This window comes from Schizophyllum commune, assembly GCF_000143185.2.
Source record: "Schizophyllum commune H4-8 unplaced genomic scaffold SCHCOscaffold_3, whole genome shotgun sequence".
NCBI classification, from domain to species: Eukaryota; Fungi; Basidiomycota; class Agaricomycetes; order Agaricales; family Schizophyllaceae; genus Schizophyllum; species Schizophyllum commune.
In genome coordinates, this window is record NW_026089540.1 from 3,473,610 (window position 1) to 3,496,593 (window position 22,984).

The following is a 22,984-nucleotide window of genomic DNA, read 5'->3' on the forward strand; positions in this document are numbered from 1 at the left end:
TCATGCGCTTGATGACGGATTTGGGAGCAACTATGCGGCTGCACTTTCGCGACCTTCATTCTGAGGTTGCCGGCGTTGCTTGACCTTCTTCACATCCGCTACCATTGTCTCTGTAAAGAATGGTCCTGTTTGCGTTTTTCGACTTGCCGCCATGTTCAGCGTGTCTTCCGCTTCGCTCGAACCTACCAGCTGGTCCCGACCTCGTGATATGAACGAGTTTCTCACTACCGCGGGGTTCCGCTTCTCGCATCGGGTGCAGAGGATGATCCTCGCCTGGATGGCAAAGGGCCTCCCGCAGATGGAGGTGATGTAGCCGTGCCAGTGCTGGATGCTAACGCGCTGAAGGTTGAGCACTCGCAGCTGTGTTGGGGAATGGATCGAGCAGCTAGACGAGCCAGGCGCTAGGTCCGCTGTGGCGACGCTGAATACTGAAGCAATGCAGGAGGAGGTCGGCGGGGAGGGCCTAGTGCGCTCCTGGATGGGCGCGCGCTTAGCGATGGGCTTGCGCTGGCCGCCGAGAAGACGACGGCGCGAAGGACGACGGCGCTACGCTGTTCGCCGTGTCTCTCCAGCGGTCCGTCAGCCACCGTCCGACCACTGTGTCTTCGCGTGAGGTCGCGCAGTTCATGCGTCAGTCGACTGCTGACGCTGCGCAGTCCATGCATCGTCGCTTTACGGTCAACTTCCTACGCAAAGTCGCGCGCGGGCTAGCGCGCCCGCTATGCAGAGACCGAACGGAAAGGCGGCGCGTGTGCTGGATAGCTACGTGAGTAGCTCGTGCTCGTCATATGTCGCGTTCGCAATACTGATCTTGCTGTAGGGTGGACAACTCGCGCGCCCAGAAGAGGCCTGTCATCGCGCGAGTTTTCCGCCGCAAGACGAAAGTGAGGTCGGCGACTACGAGAAGAGCCGGCGCTCGCAGTTGGCTAGCGCGGGGGTGACGTGGCTGGTTCATTCATACATGCGATTTGCACGCTCAGTGCTAGCTGACGCGACTGCTCTAGGGCATGCAACGGTAGACGGTAAACCGGTATATACCGCATCCGTACCGCAATTTCGCGGTTCCGAATGGGCGGTTATGATTCTCACGGTACACGGATGAACCGCGGTTTACCGCGGTTGGCACGTGTCCCGGCTTATCAGACACAGCCATCACAGCCATCGCGCGCCACCGCGTCGACAGTCGCGTTCATCGCTCTCACTGGATTATTCAGGACTTTACCAAGCATCGTGTACACTCAGCCAGCACCGCATTGCATGCCTTGAGCTCAATCATATATATATGCGCAATGGAAGCAGTCTGCCTTCCCTCCCAATCCCTCCGTCGATCAGCGCGAAGTCCCCTTGCAGCTCGTCCCTGCGCGTCGCATTCGCCCTCCCCCTCCAAGATGCAACGTCATCCTCTAGGCCATCGATCTCTCCAACAAACTTCATCTCATGGTTCCTCATCTTCTTTTTCGTCCGCCTTCGCATCCTCTCCCCCCGCGTCTGCAGTACCATCTCCCTCCTACGTTCAGTACCACTCTCCACATCATGCCGCATTCTCGGGATATCCCGCCCCCAACCCCGCCATGTACGGCGCTGAAAATCGTGCCCCCTCGTCCGATCAGGCAGTTGTGGGACAAGCACGCCGAGCTCCGGATTCACCTGTCATCTTCGAAGGACCGACTAAGAAGAGGAGGAAGACGAGGAACTCCGTTGCAAAGAGGACTGATCTCGAAGTGTGGGACATGCCTGACACGGATATCATTGGTGCGTCGCGAATCTTGCATGCGCGCGAGCGAGTACTGACCTGGAGATCGCAGCCGCATCACATAGCACTTTCCGCTCGGCAGTATATAGTCACTACATCACCAAGGTCGTCCGTGATAATGATATTCGAAGCCCCACTTACCGCCAAATCATCTTCGAGTTCCACTGCAAGTACAAGCATCCCGCTCATCGTGTCGTGAAGCGTCGCCGTATGCACACGTCCGACGGGACGCAGGCGCTCATCTCGACAGCGAAAGCGTGCGATAAGGACCGCGGCGTAGACCTCGGGATCAACGGAGATCCCATCCTCTACTCCCCCACTGCCCATCGTGCCCTCCTCGCACTCCGCACCGCGACGAGCCATCGGCCGTTCCAAATGGTGAGAGACAGGTTCTACGCCATGGAGGTGCAAATGCTACGCCCAGGAACACCTCTCCCTTCGCCCGCAACCATATCCACTGATGTGAAGCGCCTCTACGAAGGCATGGCAACCGACCTTAGCCAATACCTGCGGGTGAGTAGACGTTGTGTCATGCGGGAAACCCAAGTATGTTGACGTGCATGCCTTTCTCAGAAGCGCAATCTTCCCTTCCATCTTATGGTTGATGGGTGGACGAGCCCAATAACGACGGGCGAGCTCGGCCTCGTGCTGCAGTGGTACGCGGATGGCGGTCTGCACCGCTGTGTACTCGAGTTCATTAAGTAAGTCATACACAGCCATTACCGCCGTTGTGACCTGCTGACATCTCTAAGGCTCAAGAGTAGCCATACTGGCAAGTACTTGGCTAAACAGATCCTCGACTGCCTAGAACGATATGATATCGCTCATCTGGTAAGTACTGCGTCGCGTCGTCGGAATTTCGTACTCAAAATCTTCCAGCTCATGCTTCTCAACATGGACAATGCAAGCAACTGCAACACGACCGCGACGGAGCTCAGTAATATACTGCCCACCTTCGAGGGCACGTCATGGCGCCTCCGCTGCCTCTTACATATCCTCAACCTCATTGCTAAGGTGTGTACCCTGTACTTGACCATCCCCGTCGCTTATACAACTCGAAATCAGGCCATACTGCTCTTCTTCTACAAGCAGTACAAGCGCAAAAAACGCTCGGGCACCTCGCAAGATGCCGGCACATCCACAGCGACCGAGGACACCGCCAACGCTGAGGACGATGACGAAGAAGAGGGTCCGGTGTCCCCGGAGGACGAGGAACTCGCGCAGACCGCCGCGGCTCAGGCCGAAGATGATGTCGCGCAGTCATCGACGGGTGAGCTCGAGCACGACGATGCCGCTGCCAAGTCAGTGAAGGATCGCGCCATTCTCGAGATGCGCATTCGGGGCGTCACTTTCACGGAATCGCAGGCAAAGGAGAGCATCTCTATCATGACAAAGGTGAGCCTGAAGTCCACTTTCTCGACTCGAGTGCTGACAGCTTGCTCTAGGTGGCCGGTCTCGCACGACGCATCAACGATGCGCCCTCCACGCTCGGTGTAGCTTTCGAAAAATTCGTTCGAAGCGCGCCGCCAGACAATGACGACCGCAATACGATATCGCGCCGTGTAGCAACACGATGGAATAGCGATTACAAGTGTCTGGATGACTACCTTGTCCTCAAGGCGGCTGTCGAGGCGCTAATCTCTCAAAGCGACCTCAAGCTGCAAGCGTACCATCTTTCACAGCGCCAGTGGGAGCTTGCGAAAGAGTTACGTGACTTATTGCGAGTGAGTGCTTGCCATGCCCGAGGCAAGCTGATCTGTTGATGCGCTGATTTTCAGATTTTCGTACCTGCGACGGAGGCGTTCTCGCGCAAGGAGATCCCTCTCATATCGGATGTCCTTGAGGTCCTCGACGACATCAAGGAGGACCTGACCAACATCCGAGATAGTCCACTTAATCTCGACAAGAAGCCCGCGTCACCCGTCGTTCGCATCGCCGCACATGCCGGCTTGATCATGACCAACAAATATTTCTCAATGACGAGCGAATGCGAGGTATACCGCATCGCGATCGGTAAGCATGACTCCTTCCTTCTCCATCTCTCCCGTTGCTCAAGCCCGGCCTTTCAGCCTTGTCGCCGGACAAAAAACTGCAGTGGTTCCGAGACCGTGATTGGGACGAAGACGAGATCGAATCTGTGCGAAAGCTCGTCGTCGATCGCTGGGAGAAATCCTATGCAGCGCGTCCCTCCGACGCAGCATCAGTCGATACACAAGACATCAGTACGATGATCACAGAGGTGCGTAGGCTATCGTGTATCTCACGCTGGTGTCATTGACAGAAAATTAGGCCCCAAGACAGCAAGCTGGCTGGGCTTCGCTGCGCCGTTCGCGGGCAAAGGAAACCTCATGCCCGGCGCCTACGTTGCCATCGAAGGACAATATCATTGCTTACCTGGACTCTGGGATCGTCCCGAGTGCGGTCATCAAGCAACGAGGCGGTGTCATCGCATATTGGCATCAGGAATGGGAAACTACCCCCCGTCTCGCTCGTTTTGCGTCAAACTACTGCTCAGCCCCAGGTGAGTTCATCCAGCATTAAACTATAGTCTCGCTGATGCTCATCGCTAATATAGCCACCACCGTTGATGTCGAACGCGCGTTCTCCGAGGGCCGAAGAGAGGTCAACTTTATGCAGACCTCGATGAGCCACGACACCTTCAACGCGTCCATGGTGGTAGGCTCGCTCGCAAAGCTGCCTTCTTTCGACATCAAGAGAGCTGTGGATATTCTCGAGACGGCAATTTGCTCCCAGTAACCAGTTTTTATTCTCGACAGGCTATATAAACATAGTCTTCTATATAACCTTCGGCCTCTACGAACTTCGCCGTGTCGAAAGGGAGGCTACTTCGGGCAGAATGGCAACGACGGTGACATGTTTATCTTTGTGGGTGTACTGTGAGCGAGGAAGCACGTGGCAACCGCGGCAAACCGCGGCTTGACCGGAATATTCTACCGCGGTAGGCGGAGTTCAGAAATACCGCGGTTTTTGAACCGGTAGTTTACCAGATCTACCGTTGCATGCCCTAACGTAATCGTGACTTTGCGCTCGGCCCTAGATCGGCCCAAGAGAGCTTGTCTTCTCCCCTCATCTTCGACGTTTTCACCGCGTCCACGACGTCGCCCGTCCTCTGGGAAACCCCTTAGACTCGAAGAGACACCACAAAAGTCAGTTGTCATGCATTCGAGCCCGGTCTGCGCAGCTAACCTCGAGAGCTGGTAGTGGATACCGACCACGAGGCCGATCTGCAGGAGCACATCATGAAGGCCACCGCGGCCCTCGAGGGCCTCACATCTCAGAGTCAGAGGCTGGCTACCCTCGACATCTATCGCACAAATCACAACGCGTTAACAAGCGACTTGACAACCCGCCTCGAGGAGCTGACGGCGAACATGGAGAAGACACAGAGCACCCTCATCCCTGCAATCTCGCGATTACACCAGATCCTACGCGACGCCGACCAGGTCTTACGCGACGCGGACGAGCAGATACGCCTGAATAAGGCTATGACGGCGCCCTGGAGACGCCTGCCGCCCGAGATTCTCGCTGAGATCTTCGTGTTCGTGGCCCCTACTCCACCGCCCCCCATTGAGCTTCCATGGGAACGTTTCTCTAATCGGTATCATCGGTATCACTTCGCGGACGTCTGTCGCGTGTGGCGTTCCGTCGCGCTCGACACTGCGCAGCTGTGGTCCAGTCTATGCTCCAAGGACGGGGTAACGGCTCTCGAGTGCAAGCTTCGGCGCACGAAGCAGAGCCCTCTCAACGTGAAGCTCCATCCGCGGAAGTATTGGAATGCGTCGACCCCATTGGCATGGGACCTGCTGCGTTGAGAGAGTCATCGCTGGCGCACTCTTTTTATCGAGCAGCCCAACAACGTCGGCTGCCTCCCAGACTCCGTCTCGTGCGCGGCACTAGAGACGTTGGGAGCCCTTCTGGGGCCGGTAGTGAGCGCCGATGACGACAATCAGCCATCTAGCGAGGTCCTCCTCTTCAGCGATCTGCGCGATGCACTGAATGTCCGTCGTGTGGACTTGGATATTTGCTACAGCAACCCCGTTCGCTCACGCTTCCCAGAATGCTGGAGGCTATCCTATATGAGCCTGTGCATGTACGATTGCAGTGATCCTGCCTGTCTTCTACTGGAGCTACTGGAGCAAGTTACACCGACGCTGGAGGTGCTGAAAGTGGAACTTTTGGAATGTGACGCTGTAATACCGCATTCATTCCCCTATCACTTCTCAAGACTCCGCGAACTCCACTTTTGTCGCGACGGTTTCACCTGTCTCGGGTTCATCGAGGCACCCGTTCTCGAGTTCATGCGCTTGAGAGAATTCCTTGTCGATTCAGAACAATCAGATGCTTTCCTACAAGCGCTCGATAATGTCTCGCAATCCGAAGTGCTCTCCAAGCTCGCCATCGACGACGCATATCCTGACTCTACTGTGCTCAAAATCCTCCGAAAGCTTCCGCAACTAGAATGGCTTCGTCTGGAGTCGAACGATCAATGGGAATACGATCTTGCAAGCGAGATATTCGATGGTCTCACGCGTGGTGGTGTCCCTGTCGACGGCGTCGATACCCCACCCAATGCACTATGCCCACTTCCCAACCTGCGCTATCTCTCCATCGACTTCTCACTCCCCGACAATGATGCGGACGAAGTCGTGGAATCGCTCCGCAGATTGGCGCTATCCCGGCATCCGAGCGTTTCCGACCAGGAAGACGAGGAGGGGGTCTCCCTGCGTCCTCTGGACGTCTTCTACGCCAATGCGTATACAGCAGACGAGGATATTGATGGAGATTTGATACCGACATGGGGCGAATTCCAAGGTCCGGAGGTGAGTGCTTCGTGCTTGTGCTTGCGCTTGTGCAGGCGCACGCTCGTCGTGATGCTTACAAACTCTTGGACTTTTACTAGAATACAGACTACTAAACAGCCGTCGTTGTCGCCAATGGCGTGATTGCCTCTGTATGCTTTTTCCGCTCGCATGAATCTCGGTAGTTTCCATCATCACGACTTGTCTTTTCGATTACTAGTACGGCTGGAACTGTTTTCTCGAATGTAACCTGAAAGTACGTGTTCGTATCGCACTGGCGTTCAAGCCGCCATAGACACGACGCGCTCACACAGCCATTGTTATTACGCTGATTCGATTCCTGTCCATCTACTCGCTGAGGACATGCAGCTATAGTGTTCTTGTATATCTCGCATTTCACCCTATATCGCGCCACGTACGCGACTTCTCATATACATGTATACCTCGCATTTCCACAATGCGTGTCGGATTGCGCTTGAGAATTTTTCTAGAGGCACAGAGATCGGGGAGCCGGTCCCCGAGCCACGGTCCTCCTGAGCTCACGCCGTTGCCTGTATTTATATTTGTTCGAGGTATTCAAAATATATCTCGGAAGCTCAGCTATGGACCTCACCCCTCGCTCACGTCGACCATCCCGCGTTATGAACTATTGAGCTCGACGCGACCTATTAGGCTGGGCGGCATATCCTGATTCCTCCGTGGACATCACCCACTGCCTCTCGCGCGGCATTTAGGTACAGTGAAAAGGCCCCCAATAGGTTTGGCTCATATATGGGGGGACACTTGTATTGTAAAGGACGCCCCCCACGTACGAAACGCACATTATGATGGCAGTTGCCGAATTGAATCGGAATTCTGACGCTGCGCACGTGCGGTCGCCTCTTGCATCCTACCATCACCATTCTTCCTAGCCGTATCACATACCTCCCTTGCTGGATCTGAATATCCCTTTTTCTCCGTACTCTACACGACTCTGGAGACTCCCTTCGCTCTGACGGCGCTTGACGACCGGCATCCAAGTCTGCGCGACCGCGTGCGGACCTTCGACTACCCTTGGCGACTTTCGCCTTCGACTTCGACTTCGACTTCGCCTAGTCAGCTTATTCTTATAGAAGGCTTGTCTTCTTGCGCTCGTGGAAGATGAGCTTCCCTGTGTACTTGAATTTGCTGCCCTGCGTGGGTCGATCTTCAGCTACACCCGAGCCTTCCATTGGCCCCGACCTCGGCACCTGTCGAGCCCGATGGTTACTGAGTACAGGCCCGCGTCCGAGTGCGCCTCTCAAGAGCAAGCTTTACAGGAGCACGCGGACGCACCTCCTCTCTTGACCGATGCCGTCGCGTCGGACGCGGAGGGTGGTCTTCGCGTAGACGAGAATGGAGGACCCCACGCAGATGAAGGTGACGTATGCGTACCCTCGTCCATCACTGACACGTTAAAGATTGAGAAGTCCAAGCTCGTCGTTGAGACTTGGCTCGGGCAGCAGGACGAGCAGCAAACGCGGTGCGTCAATGCGCAGTCCGATGCTGAAAGCAGCACCGAAGGACCGCGCGCCTCCGATGAAGGTGCGGCGAACCCGGATGACGACCAGGCTACGCTGCTCGCCGTGCCCCTCAAGCGACACGTCCGCGACTACCTCACTATTGAGTCTCTGCGCGAGGTCGCGCGGTCGGTGCGCGGGTCGACGGCGATGGCCGCGCGGTCGGTGAACCGTCGCTCCACGGTCGACTCCCTGCGAGACTTCGCGCATGTGCCTAGCGCGACGCCCGAAGCGCCGGCGACGCAAGGCCCGAACGAGCGTGCTGGGTAGCTACGTGAGTGGCCCCCTCATGTCGTGGCGCGCTCGTGGGTGCGGATGTCTGCATAGGGCGTCGAGAGCGCGCGGGCGCAGCGGGGTATCAAGAGCTCGCGCGCGCACAAGAGGTCTTTCTTCGCGCGCCTCTTCCGCCGCAAGGCCACGGCGCAGGTCAGCGAAGCGGCTCTCGTAGACCTATGGTAAGCCAAGCACGCTGCGCTGCGCGCTCTCGGCTGGCGTGTTGCTGTCCTGTAGAGGATCCCTTGAGCCATCGACATCTGGCGCTCGAGCCATCAGCATAGGGCGCTGGAACCATCAGCATCGGGCACCTCGGTCATCGACATAGCGCGCCCGGTTGGTCTCGCGGTCGGCCGCGCATGCAATCTAACCTTCGAACCTACCCTTTGTACTACCAGGGACGCTTCATCAGAACGAGCTATGGTTTTCTCGTCATGATATCGATGAGATTATTGTACTAAGTATAATCGTGCTGTAACGAGATGGAGGCGAGGACGATGATCGGGATCTTCGCGTGCAGGACATAGGTCACGAAGTACGGCTTCGAGGACGCTACGCGTGATGCCTGAGGCCACGAGCTATTGTATACGTATAACACCGCCGCGGACGGACGAATGTCCATCTCGACAGGCGCCATTGGACTTGGACTCGGTATGGGCCTAGCTAGCTCGAGATCACTGCCGGTGTGTTTGTTGAGTGTACGAGGTCTGCGCGTGTCTCGCATCCCTGTTTAGTCGACGAACTAAGTAGGGCGATGGTGACGGCGCTCGAACTGCCTTGCTTACCTTCTAGAGTACGGAAGCTGGTCGCCTGCAGTCCACCAGAACGAGTGGGGCTTGTCGTCTGGTGCATGCGGTTGCCGCTTCAGTCGTAACCTCACTCGCAATGTTGATTGTCATGCGCGGCCAAACAAGGTCGTTCTCCTTGTAGTATCTTCCAGGAACGACGCCGTATGGTCAGAGACTAGGCGAGAACACGCCAGACGAGGAGAGCAGGCATTCACTCAGAAGAGTAAAGCGCGCCCTGACTCAGCAGTTGACTGCCCTGAACATCGTCTTGAGGCCATCAGAAGTATGCGCGTAGTGTCGGTTAGTGCGCGCGTACGCGTCTGCGAGCTTGCTGATGATGTGCGACCACGCGCCTCGGGGGCAGCTATAGCTCGAAGATGGTTAGTGGGCGAAGTTGGCATGGACGTGGAAGCCACGCGCCACCCGGCGTCTAACGTAACTCGCGCTAAGCTCGCCGCGAACAAGCGGTGCTTATGTGGCCCGCCCCTGGTCGTCGACCGCATACCGGGCACGAAGAAGCTCAGCGGGTCCGGCTGTTCGTCATCGACGGAGAGATTCCATGGAAGACTTCCCTCCCTCTTCCCTCGGAACGCGCGAGCTCCTCGAAGGTCGGAGGCGAGGAGGCGCAAAAACGTGTCGTCAAGCGTAGCAACGATGTTCAATAGGTTGTCTAGCGCATTGCCATCTAGGGTAACAAGAGCGTCGGGTAGTATGTAATCGTCGATATAGGCGAAGACTCGTGTTCTTGAGCGGTGCATGGCGCTCATGACTTCAGCATCTCGGCGATTTTGCCCGACTGGACCATGGCGGTCGTATCGTCGCAGCCTATAGCAGACGCTCGTCAGTGAAGTACAAGGGTCGAGCTGAGAGTAAGCTTACCTCCGATGTGCTTCTGCTCTGAGGGAGTGAAGAATATATGTGAATAAGACTTGAAGGCCGGAAGCGAATGGGATACGCACTAATGAACACGTTCGGTACCGTTCGCTGGCCCGTCTTGCTCTGGAGATAGCCCTGAATGTCGTCACCCTCGTCCATCTTATCGAGCCTGTCGGAAGGGTCAGTGCCCTATCAATCGCGTCGTCATTGTTCTTGGTCTGAGCTTACTCGAGGTATTTCCTCTGTGCATCGGGGAACCTGGTATCAAGCAGGGACTTGACCCGCGTGCAGTATGGGCACCAGCTGCGGGAGAACACGCAGATTGCGTTCTGCGAGATAGCAGCCTAGCTCTCATTAGATACGATGCTCGTGTGAGATCTTCTAGCTCGCCTACCTCAGCAAGCGCCTTTACAGACATGATGGGCGTTCTAGTTCGAGAAGTACAACGTGGCCGGGAGCAAGCGCCGGGTAGAGGCACGCGCCGAACATGGCGCACACGTGGCGCCTGATCCGTCATTTCCGCACTTCCCGTTCTGGACATTCCTATGTTGGTCCCGACGCCCACGCTATGATTGTCCCGTGGCCGCGGATTACGGCCTCCAGGCCCATTGAGGACGCCTGTCGGACTTTCTATCTCTCTCTACTGGCGCTAGCCTTTCCTGACCGCGCATCGGGCTCGGACAGGTCAATACCGGCCCCCGACGAGCGCGCATGCAGCACAGGGTAGCTAGAACTTCGGTCTACCGAATGCGCGTCTTCCGGCGAGGTGTATATATACCTGACTACACCGATTTTTCCCCTCGCACAACGTGGTCGCGACCATCCACATGCGCTTCACGCGGCACTGGCTTTCACAGTCCGGCTCTCACGCTCGGCATCGCGATGACTACGGGACTCGGCGGTGCTCATGTACCTCCTGCTGCCCTTCTTTACCCTCGCCACTTTCCCTCGGCCCACCCACGATGGGACGACCCCGACTTCGCGTGGCTATATGGTGAGTCCGATGCGCCGGTCGGGCTTCGCGGGACTGACGACGATTGTTACGTGAAGTGGCGCCGGAATCGGAGGACTCGTAGCCGCGCTCTGTCTAGCGCGATATCCAGACATAGACGTTACGGTCTACGAGGGCGCTTCTCGACTCGCGGAGGTGGGCGCGGGTATTGGCTTTTGGCCGAGTAAGTGCAAATCATCCGCGAAGCTGTAGCGAGCTGAGCGAGGTTAGGACCTAGGGAAATTCTCAAGAGACTCGGCTTGGAGGAAGAGCTTATGGAGCGCTCGTGCGTCGAGGCAGGAGAGGAAGAAGGTGGGCCTTGTGCTACGCATGCGCGTACTAACCGCTAACGAGGAAGTGCAGACACGAAATTTATCTGCCGCAAGAGCGACCAAGTCGAGAGCTATCATTTCTATACCATACAAGCGAAAGGTGAGTATCTTCTCCACTTCGACGCAATCAACTTTGCTAATCCCATCGTCTTTTCATTCCAGGCCGCCAACTGCGCGTCCACCGCGCCGACTTTCAGACCGTCCTGGTCGCACGCCTCAAGAAGCTCGGCCGCGACAATGTCGTCTGCTCGAAACGACTCTCCTCATATACCGACTTCTCTTCATCACCTGATGTGTCCTCCTCTACGCTTCCCTCCTATACCTCGCTCAATTCCTCCCTCTTCCCATCCCCCTCTGGCTGTGCGCCTAACGTCTCGTCTTTCTCCTCCTCTTCCTCTCTGTACTCTCCCTCCCCCTCTTTGCTGGCCCCACCAATCCCTCCTAACGACCGCCCCATCCAACTGCATTTCGAAGACGGCACCGTCGCGACGTGCGACGTACTCATCGGCGCAGACGGCCTTAAATCGCGCGTCCGCGTCGGGATGATGGAGCGGGTGGTGTCCGAGGCTACTCGACAGGCTGGGGCGGAGGATGTACGTGCGGAGGCGGCGAGGCCGAGGGAGGCGGGGAGTGGAGAAGCGTGGGCGGGGACGGGCACGTTGGCGGAGGGGAGGGTTGGACAGGCGGAAGCAGACGCGCTCGCAGCGGCTGCGCAGCCCGTGTGGAGTGGCTTCGTCGCGTATCGGGTTTTGATCTCGGCGGACAAGCTGAGGGAGCGCGCGCCTGCGCACTCGCTCCTGTCGAATCCCATGCTGGTACGTCGTTCGCCCAGACGTGCACGATGATGGGATGCTAACTCTTCGTGTGACAGTATTTTGGGAAGAATGCGGTGCGTAGCGACGGTGGCCGTCGCTTCCGCTCGTGCTGACCCCGGACGCAGTGCATCGTCGGCTACTCGATTCAGAACGGCGCCTGTCTGAACGTGATCTTCTTCACCTTCGACCCCGCGCAGGAGCACGGCGTTCACCCCGGCGAGTGGATGCGCAAGGCGGCAAAGGCCGAGTTCGCGGGCGCCTTCGAGGGATGGGAGCTGGAGGTGCAGGCGATGTTGGATGTGAGTGCCGTGACTGCTTTGCCTGTCGTTCGAGTCGGACTCGCGAGAGCTGATCCTCGACTGTCAGTGCGTGGACGGTGCGCTGAGATGGGCGGTGCATACGACGAAGCCGCCGGGCTTGCCGACCTTCGCGCATGGAAGTACGGCGCTTTTGGGTGATGCTGTGCGTATGCATTCGTGGGCAATGTCGCATGCATCTGATACATCTCATCAGGCTCATTCGATGACACCCTTCCAAGGAAGCGGCGCTGGACAGGCGGTGGAGGTGAGCTTGAACTTTGTGATTGACATTTTCGTTGCTGATTAACTCGCTCCTCTGTAGGACGCATGGCTCCTCGCGCACCTTCTCGGCGATCCCGCCGTCACTCGCGCCAACGTCTCCGCTGCCCTCCGCGTATATGACACCGCTCGTCGACCTGTAGCTCAAGATGTGCAAGAGCGCTCGCGCGTTAACGGCCACCTTCTCGCGTTGAATTACCACGGCATTGACTTTGACGCGCTGGAAGGGGAGGCGCAGTGTGTGGCGCTCATTGAGCTCGGCGAGCAAATGCAACGCGACTGGGAATGGTGAGACGAGTTTCTCCCTGTTGATCTTTGGTACTGACGCCTATTCAATAGGGCGTGGTCGACGTCGACAGATGGGATGGTCCAGGATAGCTTGGAGGCTTTGCGACGGGCGGTCTTATAGCTCGCGCAGGTCTTGTGTTTGGTTTGCTTTCCGGTAATGTATCTTGGTAAGGCTCGGATTTCCTGCGTTCGGTTCAACAGCATGTATCATTAGATCCTATAGGTACCATCAGTGTATCATATCCTCTTTGTGTATGCCAGTTATACTCCATTCCGGTGACTTTTTCACCCACTCCTGGACGTATTCCAGCGTGGGAAATCTGCCCCTAGCGCACGCGTGGCGTCACCGCTTTCACTCTCCCTCTTGCTTTCGACCGTCACCTCGCCGGTCACGATAGCGGCCGCCCTTGAAGCTCGAGGTAATCATTCTGAAGCATATCTCGCACGTGTGACAAGAGAAGCTGACTGTCAATTCGAGTCGAGCGATGGCGGACGTTATCTCGAAACTCGCCACGACCCTGGAAGAATGGTCGAGTCAAGCCGGGGTCGCGATGCCCCAGGACGCGCCTATCGGAGCGCTTCCTTCGGAGGTTGTTTCTCAGATCCTCTTGTACAGCGTTTCAACTCTCTCCGGACAAGCCGCGCTTCATTTCATCCTGTCTTCCATCACCTTTGTGTGCGTCGACTGGCGCAACATCGCGCTCAATACCCCGCAGCTGTTCTCATCCATCGATCTGGATATCTTTCGCGACCAGCCAGATGTCTTCAGGTTTCTACTTGCGCACGCGGGCGCTGTTCCCCTGCATCTCACTGCCGATTCGGAATGTGTCGAAAGGATGGAAGTCGCATCCTTGTTGGAGAATTATGCTTCGAGATGGGCTTCCGTAGCACTGTGCACTTCTTCTGAGAACCTCGCAGATCTCAGCCACCTGGAATTTCCTTTGCTCAAAAACCTCAGCACCGTTCTCAACCCGCCCTGCGTATATCGCTGCGTCGATTTCGTCGCCCATGCACCGCAATTGCGCAGATTGAGCATCTGTAGCCTAGTTCAATGCGGTGCGCTTCTTCTTCTCCTGGGTAGTCTTGTTCTGATACAGATATATCTAGATCGAGAAAGCGGATATCATACGTCATTCTTCCTCGACGTACTTCGACACTGCGCGCTGAGGCCCAGTGAGAAGTGCCCTAGGCCAGACAATTCCACGCAATGGCAGCCTATAGTTTTCTATGGAAAAGGATGGAAAAGGATGAAACGACGTCATTCATCGCTCCTTCCTCATTCGATCGTCAACGTGTCCCCTTCTCTCGATCAAACTTGCTTTGCTTCGAACGGCGTCGACAATGTCGGATCCTCACTTCGATTGAATCAGTCATTGCTTCTTCTACTTGTTGCTTTCGGTCGGTTAGGCTGCTTTCGGGATGCAGAGGGGCGCGAGTATCCGCCCGATGGGACCACTCCGCCGACGCTTGCGACGTTCACCATCGCTGACACATACCAAGGTGAGCGACACGTCGACAGGCGCTGCGCAGGAGACGCGCTACAGTCTTCCAAAACTGATGATGTTTGCAGATGTACTGGCGGTAGGTGCACGAAGGCCATGTGAGGAGTGCTATCGAGGCTCGCTCCATCTGCGGCGACCGGCCAGGTGCGTCCCACTGCTGATTCCACCATGCTTTCCTTACGAGGATGTAGGATCCGACAGGTACAGCTACACAATGCCAGCACCACACACCGTCTAGGTAGAACAGGTTGCTTGGGGTATTCCCCTCTCGCCTCTACTCTACAGTGGAGTCTGAGGTGCGTGTCTCTCACCAGGACGCCAGGGAAGCGAACTAAGAGACCTCTCCAGATCAGCCAGTAGTACCGCCTCTGCTGTCCCCCTATGTAGATTCAATGAAATTTCGAGTATAAAAGCAAGAACGCGGTAGCGATACCTCTCCCATCCCCTCTTTCTACAGCAATGTCTACTCGTGCTCCCGAACCATCTCGCCAATGCCATTGCGACAAGTGTCGCAAGTCTGGCGGCGACGAGGGTCGCCTCGTCCCTGCTACGACGTACAGGCGCCACAACCAGTCGCGCATTCCTGAACCTATCATACCCTCGGAATCGCAAGGGCATGCTCATGCTGCCACCCGGACCACTCCTCGTTCGCCCCCCTCCATCAGCCGGGCGACGAGCCTTGCTACACAGTCTCCTGCAATGCGGTCCTCTCAGGTGCGTGTACCATATACTTTCAATAGAGTACCGGTGTCTAACATCGCGTATAGCGTGCGGAAAGCTCGGCCCCAGGTAGCGTACGGCGTAGCACTCCACCACCCGTCCAGCTCAGCGAGGAGGACGTCCACGCAGCGGCATTGGAACAGGCTCGACGAAATCAAATCGTACCGGACGACCCTCGTGCGCCGCCCGAAACCGGCGAGGACGCTGAGTTCGAGGACCCTCAGTCGTGCATCGCCTCATTCAGTCAGTCGCAGCAGTTCATACGTGCTGTTCGTCAAGCTACGATCAGCAACGGTGACATTGCTGGCGACGATCTTGCAAGGCTTTTGGATCCACCACGACACATTGAGAACCTGGATCCGGATACGCAGCTCGCGCTCGAGTTGTTCGCGGCCACAACGAACACGTCAGAGGCAGTCTATGAGGACACTCGCCAGGCCATCCACCGACGGTACCCGCAAGATGACTTGCGCTCTCTCGACAGCATCAAGCGCCTGGTTGGTCGCATCAGCGGCGTCGTCCCAGTGAAGCACGACATGTGCGTCAACTCCTGCATCGCGTTCACGGGTCCATTCGCTACGCTCAAGGTGTGCAATCATTGTAACGAACCCCGCTACGACCAAACCCGCCTCGCTGCATCCGGGGGGCAGGTTGAAATCCCTCGGCAGTCCTTCTACACCATGCCCATAGGCCCGCAACTGCAGGCGCTCTACCGGCACCCAACTACAGCAGAAGCGATGGCATACCGGGACCGCAAGACCCGAGAGCTTCGCGCGAACGTGAGTGTCCTATATTCCTAAAGTAATCGACTCTGATTCGCTATAGACGGATGTGCATGGACGGATACAGATGGACAAGTACGACGACGTCTTCTGTGGGGATGCCTACCAGAGCACGCTCGGCATCGACAAGGACGACACGGTCTTGATGTTCTCCATCGACGGTGCGCAACTTTACCGCAGCAAGCAGAGTGACGTATGGATAGCGATATGGGTGATATACGACCTGCCGCCCAGCTTGCGGTACCTCAAGGACTATGTACTGCCGTCCTTCGTCATCCCAGGACCACGGAAGCCAAAGGTGTTCGAGTCATTCCTCCTTCCGTCACTTCAGCATCTCGCCGCTATTCAGCAAGAAGGTCTTCGGGTATGGAACGGTGCTCGACGCCAGCTGGTCATCAACCGACCATTCGTCCTTCTCATCACCGCCGATGGACCCGCAATGCAAGATCTCAATGGCAACAATGGTCATCTGGCCACTCTCGGTTGCCGCAGGTTCTGCAGGCTAAAGGGCCGGCACAAACCGCAGACGGGGCAGTACTATCCTGTCATGTCCGCTGCGGTTGACTTCCCAGGCTGCAACCGTCATCAGGACTGCAACCACCCTAGCGTTGATGTCACCGCACTGCCATCCTTCGACCAGGTCACCTTCGACAAGAACCTGCGCCATCTCGGCCAGTCACGCACTGAGCGCGACTTCGTCAGCCGCCGGCAGGAAACGGGCATCAACAAGCCCAGTATATTCAGTGGCTTGCCCCGTATACTGCCCGTGCCGCAGTGCTGTCCGGGCGATCTGATGCACCATGCTGCACTCAATCTCCCGGACGTGCTGCTTGGGCTATGGAGGGGGACTCTTGACTGCGACCGAGACCGTGGCGACTCTACGGCACGGTGGTCATGGGCAGTTCTCAGAGACGAGATGTGGAAGGTATGACATCTGTTTAGCGACGAGATTTACCTGACCAATTGAACAGGCTCATGGGAAGACGGTAGCGGATGCGACTCCGTACCTGCCTGGGTCCTTCGACAGACCACCTCGGAATCCGGCCGAGAAGATCAACTCCGGGTACAAGGCCATTGAATATCTCACCTACCTCTTCGTCCTTGGTCCAGGGCTGCTCTACCGCATCCTTCCAGAGCCCTACTACTCCAACTTCTGCATGCTCGTCACTGGACTCCGCATCTTGCACCAGCGCTCGATATCATCATCGGACCTCATTCAAGCCCATCGATATCTACTCACCTTCGTTGCGGACTACGAGAAGATCTATTATCAACGACGGACCAGCCGCTTCCACTTCGTGAGACAGAGCATCCACTCACTGACACATGTGGCTCTCGAGGTCCAGCGTCTTGGACCACCCGGATTGTACTCGCAGTGGACGATGGAGCGCACAATTGGAAATTTAGGACAAGAGATACGACAGCCGTCCAACCCGTACATGAACCTTTCCGAACGCGCCGTCCGTCGCGCACAGCTCAATGCCGTCAGAGCTCTCATGCCTGGCCTGGCATCGCACAACCAGAGGCGTGCACCACGAAACGCTCACGACGCTGGCAGCGGCTACAGCTTGCGAAGCGCGCGTGACGAGACGCCGGTGGACGTGCCGCAGGTTCAGGCTCGCGCGCTTCAGGACTTCCTTGTCGAGTCCGGATTGCCGCCGTCGAGCCGTACCTCCCAGCGCGGTACTCTACGTGTCATGCGGTGGGCACGGCTTGCTCTGCCGAATGGACAGATCGCCCGGTCAGAGTGGAAGGAAAGCGGTCGGATGCACGGTCGTGGAATGCGCATTGCCCGGAATGTCAAAGTGAGTGCGTGCGTTACTTCCCAGATATATACTGACACCGCCTCCAGGTCACACGCAACACCCGCTCCTTCATCGCGGAGGTGCTGTACTACTTTCTGCACCGCATTGAAGGCTTCGAAGAACCCCTTGCTCTTGCGATGGTCCACCGATACTCGCCTCCCGACACCGAGATACTCAACCAGACACATCAGGCTCTTGCGATATGCACGGCCAATAAACATGACGCGTACGTCGTGCGGGTGCAGGAGATCAAGTCGGTTGTCGGTATGGTGCCACTGCCAACATTTGGTAGGCTCCCCGAGTTCCCCAACGTCGCGGGTAATCTGCCTTTCTTGCCGTCTCCAGGACAAGCTATTCGGTTCTTTGTCGCGGAGAAGTTAGGTCTCGAACTTGCACAGCTGGGAGGGCTGGGTATGGAGGAAGAGGAGGAGGATTAATACATGTCATAATGAATCTCTATTAACGCTTCTGATCTACGCCAATTGCATTCTGACCTCTTGAACAATGGCCCGTCCAAAAGGGGATGCTCATGTGATGCGCAATGCGAAGCCGCTACACGTCTTGTCCTCATCCGTTTCCTTCCTGCTCCTGCCCATCATGGACTCGCTTAACTTCCACAAGACTGACAGTGTCCCGGGCTCCCTCGAAGGCTACGGACTAGGCTCGTTCGACAGTATCACCATGCCCAACAACTCACACGCCGGCTCTATGCGTCCGAGTACGAACGGTACCTTCTGGCAAATGCAGTATCAGCAACTTCAGATCAAGTACAACATGCTGGAGATGGATAGCAACTCTACAAGGTGCGCCTATACCACTAACTGTCACGAACTCCAACTAACTTCAGCTTTAGACGCGCATATATGGACCTTGGCGGCAAGCTGGAACTTGCGCTCAAGGCTGTCGAAGCAGCAACTCTCGGGCTCGAAGGAGGCCTCAAGAGAATAGACGACGGCGTACAGAAGATCGACGACAACATCAAGAAACTCACTATGCTCCGCGACAAGATGAAGAGCACGTTTTCAACTGCAGGCTCGGCTACTGCCACCACCTCCTATCCCATTCACCCCCCACGTCGTGACGAAAACTTCAGCGAGAAGGTCTGCTGGACTACGGAAGATCTAGACAAATACTCGAAGACCGCGGCCGATGCTGCAGAGCAGCCGCTCAACAAGGCGCTACGCTTCCTTCGCCACAAGGACGGCTCGATCATCGACCCTGCACGCGTCGCAGTACTTCGAGAACACTTCCGACAATGCCTCAATCAAGTCTCTCGCGAAGGCAAGCCGGTTCCGAACTACGGCGACGTCGGTGTCGAGACTCTGCGCTACATCCAGCACGAGATGTACCAGCAATTCCCCGAGATCAACTACTGCGACGACCACTGGAAGTTCAAGAGACTCTGGCAGGTCGCGTACTCCTCGTGGAAACAGTCCCGCGCCGATCTTTTCCCTCCGAAAGGACGCAGCATCAAGTCAGAGCGCACCACTCCCGCTCTGCTTTCGCATACACCCACACCTGCTCTGATTACGCACAAATCGACGCATCCTGCTCTGCCGCCATTGTCTATTACGGCGACTACGCGCCCCTCACTTGACTTCTCGACCTTAATTGCGCTTGACAGCGCCGACAATCCCGATGCTGTTATTCCCGCTCATCAAAGCCTCGACTCTGTGGACTCCAGCTCCCTGCCTGACGAGCGCTCTGCTGCTACGCTTCCGCCTCGGCACTCATCCAACAAGCGGATGCATAGCTCCGAGAACAATACTAGTGATACTGCTAACAAGAGACAGAAGACGGACGATGCAACTGTCCGATACAAGGTACGCTTACCGCAGTCTCTCGAGTGAAGATCCCACCTTGACGCACTCCTGTAGGTCATCAATCCGTTGTACGTGCGTCCCGCGTTTGCGACGTTCTTGCTGATAGACGAGGCTAGAATGAACGTCACCCTCATTGACACGGGGAATGTCATTTCACCGATGTTGCCGTCGGACAGCTCGGGGAACCCGCCGGCGCCCGCTTCCCAGGCGGGCGATGCATCTGCGGATGGACACGCATCGTCGCAAGGTCAGCTCGGCGGCCAGTCCGTCGCTGCGAAGGCTACGAAGGCTACGCTGCCGAGAACAAAGGCGTGGGTATTGGGCTTGAAGGTTACCGCATTGTACGTCGTGTATCGCTGCTGGTACGCTGACCTTTACCTGCTGACATTGGTTTTCCAGCAACTTGTTTGCGCACGATTGTCGCCGCAAAGACGATAAGGCGCAATACGCCGCCACGAAGACCGCGTGGGACTCTATCAAAGGGAACGAGGAGTACAAGGTACATGGCTTTGAATTGTTTTACTCGCGTCGTTCTCATCGGTCTCCGTTCACTTCAGCACTACGTCAAGCGGGCGAAGGACATCGCGGTAAAAGTCTTGCACTACGCCCTCGCCATCTGCTTCTCTAATGCACTTGTAGAAGTCGCACAACTCACTGGATGTGTACTTCGCCGAAGTGGACAAGGGCAACGCGGGGAAGTCAGGTGCCGAGGTTCGTGGGCACGGTGGTGCGAAGGCAGCGCTGACCTAGTACTGCAGGGATCGAGCACGACGCAAACGTGATGCCGACGCACGTCTATGGGCAGGATCGGCTAGTATTGGCTCCAGTTTTTACCCATAGTCTCGAGTAGCTAGCAGCCTACTCTAGGCAACGCTACTGTATGCTATTCAAAGTACAATGTCATCCATTGTCCTCCATAGATGTTGCAGCCACTTTCGTATGCTGAGCAAACTAGAGACTACTGAAACCAAGGCAGGCTGGCGTAGGTGGCTACCATTGCGTGGGATTGGCTGGCATATCCGAACTTCTCACTGGGGCTGAGGCTCGAAGAGCTCGAGCTGTCAGTGGAGGCGTGGCGGAATCATTCCGATTGCCTCCCTGATTCATACTCGCACATAGCACTCCCGCGCCTTTCGTCCGTTCGCCTCTCGCAGTACACGCACACCGTCCTGGCGTATATCGTTGCCCCGCGACTTACTCATGTCGACCTGAGCCTCTCGACGGAGGCGTCTGGCGATGGAGATGTCTTCGCCTCGCTCCTTGCGCTGCTAGAACGCGGGGAGAACTCCATGGAGGCGCTCAAGGTTGAGCACGTCTTTGTCGAATCCGCGGCCTACTTCGTGCGCTGCCTCGGTAAGCTTACGAGCTTGACCTCGTTGTCAATAAATGGATACCCGGGAACACGGACGCTGATGGATGCAACGACACTCAAGACTCTGAGCTGCTCGTCGATGCTCCCGAACCTGCAACACATCGTTGTGCACTACTTGGGCGGCATCTGGCCAGCAACGCTCGATGCGTGGTATGCATTTCTAGATTGGAGAAGTCGGGAGAGGATGTACGAGGGTGTTGTGGTCAAGGCGTTGGTCTACGTCGATGCGGATGTGCCTGACAGAGGTCTGCGTGCGCCGTCTCCGGACTACGGCAGCGCAATGTTCGACCTGTAGTCATATGCGCCAGGAATGCATGTCTGTCTTGCACATTGACTGGGAGGATGCTGAGCCACTTCCACGGGAAGCCTTCGTTCAGGTGCGCGATCACGCATTAAGGGTAGCGGAACCGTACTCACTCTTCTTTAGCGCCCGTATGTTTGTGTTTCGAGTGTATCTCTATCGTCGGTACCATTGGCTATGTAATGCCGTTTGATATTGTTTACCGAGGCTTGCCGGCGCAAGGTACACACCTCCGAGATGCGTCATCTAGCGCCCATTCATTGTCGCGCGTAAGCGCATACCTTCGGCGCCGGCGCGGACTTGTCCTCTTGCTCGGCTTCCTCTTTCACGGTATGCCGAGCCAGCGACGGTATACGGGAGCCTTAAGCGCCCTCCCGCGAGGTACGTCGCGCTTCCGCAAACATACTCTCCATTCATAACTTTCATTCCAGGAGGTGGCGCGGAATTTGATTCCCCTGCAGAAGCTCTCGTATAAGCGTGCTCAACGCGCCGCTGAAGCGCGTCAATCTTGCCTTCTGCGCTCACTTCGTCATGCTTGAGCCACTCGGTAGTCTTGATCTCCTGCTATGCGGGCTCGGTGCTGCGTTGCTCGTCGCTTTACTCAGACGTAGGCTGCATTCACTCCCTCTACCACCTGGCCCTCTCTCCCTTCCACTAATCGGCGGCCTTCTGTCGATGCCGAGCGAACAGGAATGGCTTACATTGTGCTACCGCAACATTGTTTGATATCAAGGCCGACCAATCAAGCCTCGGAAGCCTCGACCAGACCTTCGACGCCACATCGGAAGATGCCGGCAGGTCACACCACTTTCACGTGACCGGAGGTTGACTTGTTTGAGTCCGACGATGGAGGGCTGTGTACGCAACACCCTCCGACAATGTAGCGTACAGCAATATTGCATACCCTAGACCCTACGCACAGCCTAGTATAAGTAGATCATAGCCTTGCGGGTACAATTTTGTGGTCGACGCTGCTTGCTCATTCAGTAGTAGTACAGGAATGCAGTGTACGTAGGTAGACAGCTATTTGGTCACAGGGCTGAGGGTTTGTGGGCAAAGGGCAAGTCTAGACATATATAAGGACCACTCTCAGTGCTGTAGAGACAACAGAGAAGACTACAGATCTCACGCACAAGAAGTTCTTAAGACTTACCACGCTCCGAGCCATTCCACGCCTAAGCCAGATCAGCTGACTTATAAGTGCAATTCATACGCTTCAACTCATCTCGCCGTCCTCGAAGATCTCTGAGAACAAGCCGTCTTACGTCGTATTTACTTGAACTAGCCGCGATCTCTGAGAGCGTCGAGTGAACGAATCCTCGCACCGTTTCTAGTGAATCCCGGTAGCTCCAAGCCCGATTTAAGCCAGCCTTCCAATCAGATTTTTCCTCCGCCTCAGCGAGTCAGCCCTACCTCACGCTTGTCGCACATCTCACGAGATCATCTCATCTCGCTACCTCTCGTGACAATTCCCACATATCTGTCACCTGTTCCTCTACCCTTTCCACCACTTTAGGAAGCTCTCACTTATCAGCCACTCACAGTAATATTCCCCAAAGAACTCAAGGAGATATTTCTATTCTTATATAGGATTTCTCAGGCTATTAATCTAACCAAGCCTAGCCGC

The 22,984-nt window shown here is 56.4% G+C and overlaps 15 protein-coding genes across 15 annotated transcripts; 12 read left to right on the forward strand and 3 right to left on the reverse strand.

Moving 5' to 3' along the window:
- Positions 1-151: 151 nt before the first annotated feature.
- Positions 152-1,019, forward strand: SCHCODRAFT_02698552 (uncharacterized protein; the record flags this gene model as incomplete). The annotated part of the gene is made up of 6 exons (XM_050346920.1): positions 152-309; positions 361-466; positions 537-609; positions 657-766; positions 821-949; positions 1,005-1,019. The coding sequence occupies 6 exons, from the start codon at positions 152-154 to the stop codon at positions 1,017-1,019; spliced, it is 591 nt and encodes a 196-aa protein (XP_050201917.1).
- A 944-nt stretch (positions 1,020-1,963) lies between these two features.
- Positions 1,964-2,458, forward strand: SCHCODRAFT_02493615 (uncharacterized protein; the record flags this gene model as incomplete). The annotated part of the gene is made up of 2 exons (XM_003034079.2): positions 1,964-2,266; positions 2,327-2,458. The coding sequence occupies 2 exons, from the start codon at positions 1,964-1,966 to the stop codon at positions 2,456-2,458; spliced, it is 435 nt and encodes a 144-aa protein (XP_003034125.2).
- Positions 2,459-2,647: 189 nt separating this feature from the next.
- SCHCODRAFT_02492150 (uncharacterized protein) lies at positions 2,648-4,031 on the forward strand (the record flags this gene model as incomplete). The annotated part of the gene is made up of 4 exons (XM_003034080.1): positions 2,648-3,148; positions 3,199-3,477; positions 3,532-3,766; positions 3,823-4,031. The coding sequence occupies 4 exons, from the start codon at positions 2,648-2,650 to the stop codon at positions 4,029-4,031; spliced, it is 1,224 nt and encodes a 407-aa protein (XP_003034126.1).
- Positions 4,032-5,013: 982 nt separating this feature from the next.
- SCHCODRAFT_02570897 (uncharacterized protein) lies at positions 5,014-8,804 on the forward strand (the record flags this gene model as incomplete). Its single annotated transcript, XM_003034081.2, has 5 exons — positions 5,014-5,520; positions 5,623-6,594; positions 6,794-6,829; positions 7,594-7,667; positions 7,766-8,804. The coding sequence occupies 5 exons, from the start codon at positions 5,014-5,016 to the stop codon at positions 8,379-8,381; spliced, it is 2,205 nt and encodes a 734-aa protein (XP_003034127.1). The 3' UTR covers positions 8,382-8,804.
- Positions 8,805-8,806: 2 nt separating this feature from the next.
- SCHCODRAFT_02617028 (uncharacterized protein) lies at positions 8,807-9,204 on the reverse strand. The gene has a single exon (XM_050344783.1). It carries the CDS (start codon positions 9,106-9,108, stop codon positions 8,842-8,844), a length of 267 nt encoding a protein of 88 aa, XP_050201918.1. The 5' UTR covers positions 9,109-9,204; the 3' UTR covers positions 8,807-8,841.
- A 118-nt stretch (positions 9,205-9,322) lies between these two features.
- SCHCODRAFT_02209371 (uncharacterized protein) lies at positions 9,323-10,050 on the reverse strand. The gene has a single exon (XM_050342072.1). The coding sequence runs from the start codon at positions 9,937-9,939 to the stop codon at positions 9,388-9,390; it is 552 nt and encodes a 183-aa protein (XP_050201919.1). The 5' UTR covers positions 9,940-10,050; the 3' UTR covers positions 9,323-9,387.
- On the reverse strand, positions 10,014-10,466 carry SCHCODRAFT_02664979 (glutaredoxin-domain-containing protein; the record flags this gene model as incomplete). The annotated part of the gene is made up of 4 exons (XM_003034685.2): positions 10,014-10,069; positions 10,132-10,217; positions 10,277-10,377; positions 10,443-10,466. The coding sequence occupies 4 exons, from the start codon at positions 10,464-10,466 to the stop codon at positions 10,014-10,016; spliced, it is 267 nt and encodes an 88-aa protein (XP_003034731.2).
- A 144-nt stretch (positions 10,467-10,610) lies between these two features.
- SCHCODRAFT_01138368 (FAD/NAD(P)-binding domain-containing protein) lies at positions 10,611-13,326 on the forward strand. Its single transcript, XM_003034082.1, has 13 exons — positions 10,611-11,042; positions 11,099-11,223; positions 11,271-11,351; positions 11,403-11,471; positions 11,534-11,731; positions 11,846-11,968; positions 12,065-12,186; positions 12,243-12,260; positions 12,312-12,485; positions 12,553-12,648; positions 12,700-12,750; positions 12,808-13,052; positions 13,104-13,326. The coding sequence occupies exons 1-13, from the start codon at positions 10,876-10,878 to the stop codon at positions 13,171-13,173; spliced, it is 1,539 nt and encodes a 512-aa protein (XP_003034128.1). The 5' UTR covers positions 10,611-10,875; the 3' UTR covers positions 13,174-13,326.
- Positions 13,327-13,537: 211 nt separating this feature from the next.
- On the forward strand, positions 13,538-14,656 carry SCHCODRAFT_02491874 (uncharacterized protein; the record flags this gene model as incomplete). Its single annotated transcript, XM_050342955.1, has 2 exons — positions 13,538-14,108; positions 14,160-14,656. 2 exons carry the CDS (start codon positions 13,538-13,540, stop codon positions 14,654-14,656), a joined length of 1,068 nt encoding a protein of 355 aa, XP_050201920.1.
- Positions 14,657-15,759: 1,103 nt separating this feature from the next.
- Positions 15,760-16,074, forward strand: SCHCODRAFT_02491158 (uncharacterized protein; the record flags this gene model as incomplete). The annotated part of the gene is made up of 1 exon (XM_003034083.1): positions 15,760-16,074. A coding segment is annotated over one exon (315 nt), but the record flags the coding sequence as incomplete, so codon positions are not given.
- Positions 16,075-16,113: 39 nt separating this feature from the next.
- On the forward strand, positions 16,114-16,468 carry SCHCODRAFT_02726012 (uncharacterized protein; the record flags this gene model as incomplete). The annotated part of the gene is made up of 1 exon (XM_050347102.1): positions 16,114-16,468. A coding segment is annotated over exon 1 (345 nt), but the record flags the coding sequence as incomplete, so codon positions are not given.
- A 9-nt stretch (positions 16,469-16,477) lies between these two features.
- On the forward strand, positions 16,478-16,969 carry SCHCODRAFT_02469674 (uncharacterized protein; the record flags this gene model as incomplete). Its single annotated transcript, XM_050342679.1, has 1 exon — positions 16,478-16,969. A coding segment is annotated over one exon (492 nt), but the record flags the coding sequence as incomplete, so codon positions are not given.
- A 91-nt stretch (positions 16,970-17,060) lies between these two features.
- Positions 17,061-17,453, forward strand: SCHCODRAFT_02445272 (uncharacterized protein; the record flags this gene model as incomplete). The annotated part of the gene is made up of 1 exon (XM_003034084.2): positions 17,061-17,453. A coding segment is annotated over one exon (393 nt), but the record flags the coding sequence as incomplete, so codon positions are not given.
- Positions 17,439-17,864, forward strand: SCHCODRAFT_02469967 (uncharacterized protein; the record flags this gene model as incomplete). Its single annotated transcript, XM_050342684.1, has 1 exon — positions 17,439-17,864. A coding segment is annotated over one exon (426 nt), but the record flags the coding sequence as incomplete, so codon positions are not given.
- Positions 17,865-18,395: 531 nt separating this feature from the next.
- On the forward strand, positions 18,396-21,351 carry SCHCODRAFT_02664982 (uncharacterized protein; the record flags this gene model as incomplete). Its single annotated transcript, XM_003034085.1, has 7 exons — positions 18,396-18,664; positions 18,715-19,684; positions 19,739-20,025; positions 20,084-20,183; positions 20,242-20,271; positions 20,324-20,395; positions 20,671-21,351. 7 exons carry the CDS (start codon positions 18,396-18,398, stop codon positions 21,349-21,351), a joined length of 2,409 nt encoding a protein of 802 aa, XP_003034131.1.
- Between the last annotated feature and the right edge of the window lie 1,633 nt (positions 21,352-22,984).

Bases quoted from the DNA above. Each gene is read 5' to 3' on its own strand.
- SCHCODRAFT_02617028 (XM_050344783.1), bottom strand. From the start codon at position 9,108: ATGCGAGACACGCGCAGACCTCGTACACTCAACAAACACACCGGCAGT.
- SCHCODRAFT_02209371 (XM_050342072.1), bottom strand. From the start codon at position 9,939: ATGAGCGCCATGCACCGCTCAAGAACACGAGTCTTCGCCTATATCGAC.
- SCHCODRAFT_01138368 (XM_003034082.1), top strand. From the start codon at position 10,876: ATGCGCTTCACGCGGCACTGGCTTTCACAGTCCGGCTCTCACGCTCGG. The intron at 11,352-11,402 runs GTGGGCCTTGTG...GAGGAAGTGCAG, and splicing joins CGAGGCAGGAGAGGAAGAAG to ACACGAAATTTATCTGCCGC. The intron at 11,732-11,845 runs GTGCGCCTAACG...TGCATTTCGAAG, and splicing joins CTTCCCATCCCCCTCTGGCT to ACGGCACCGTCGCGACGTGC.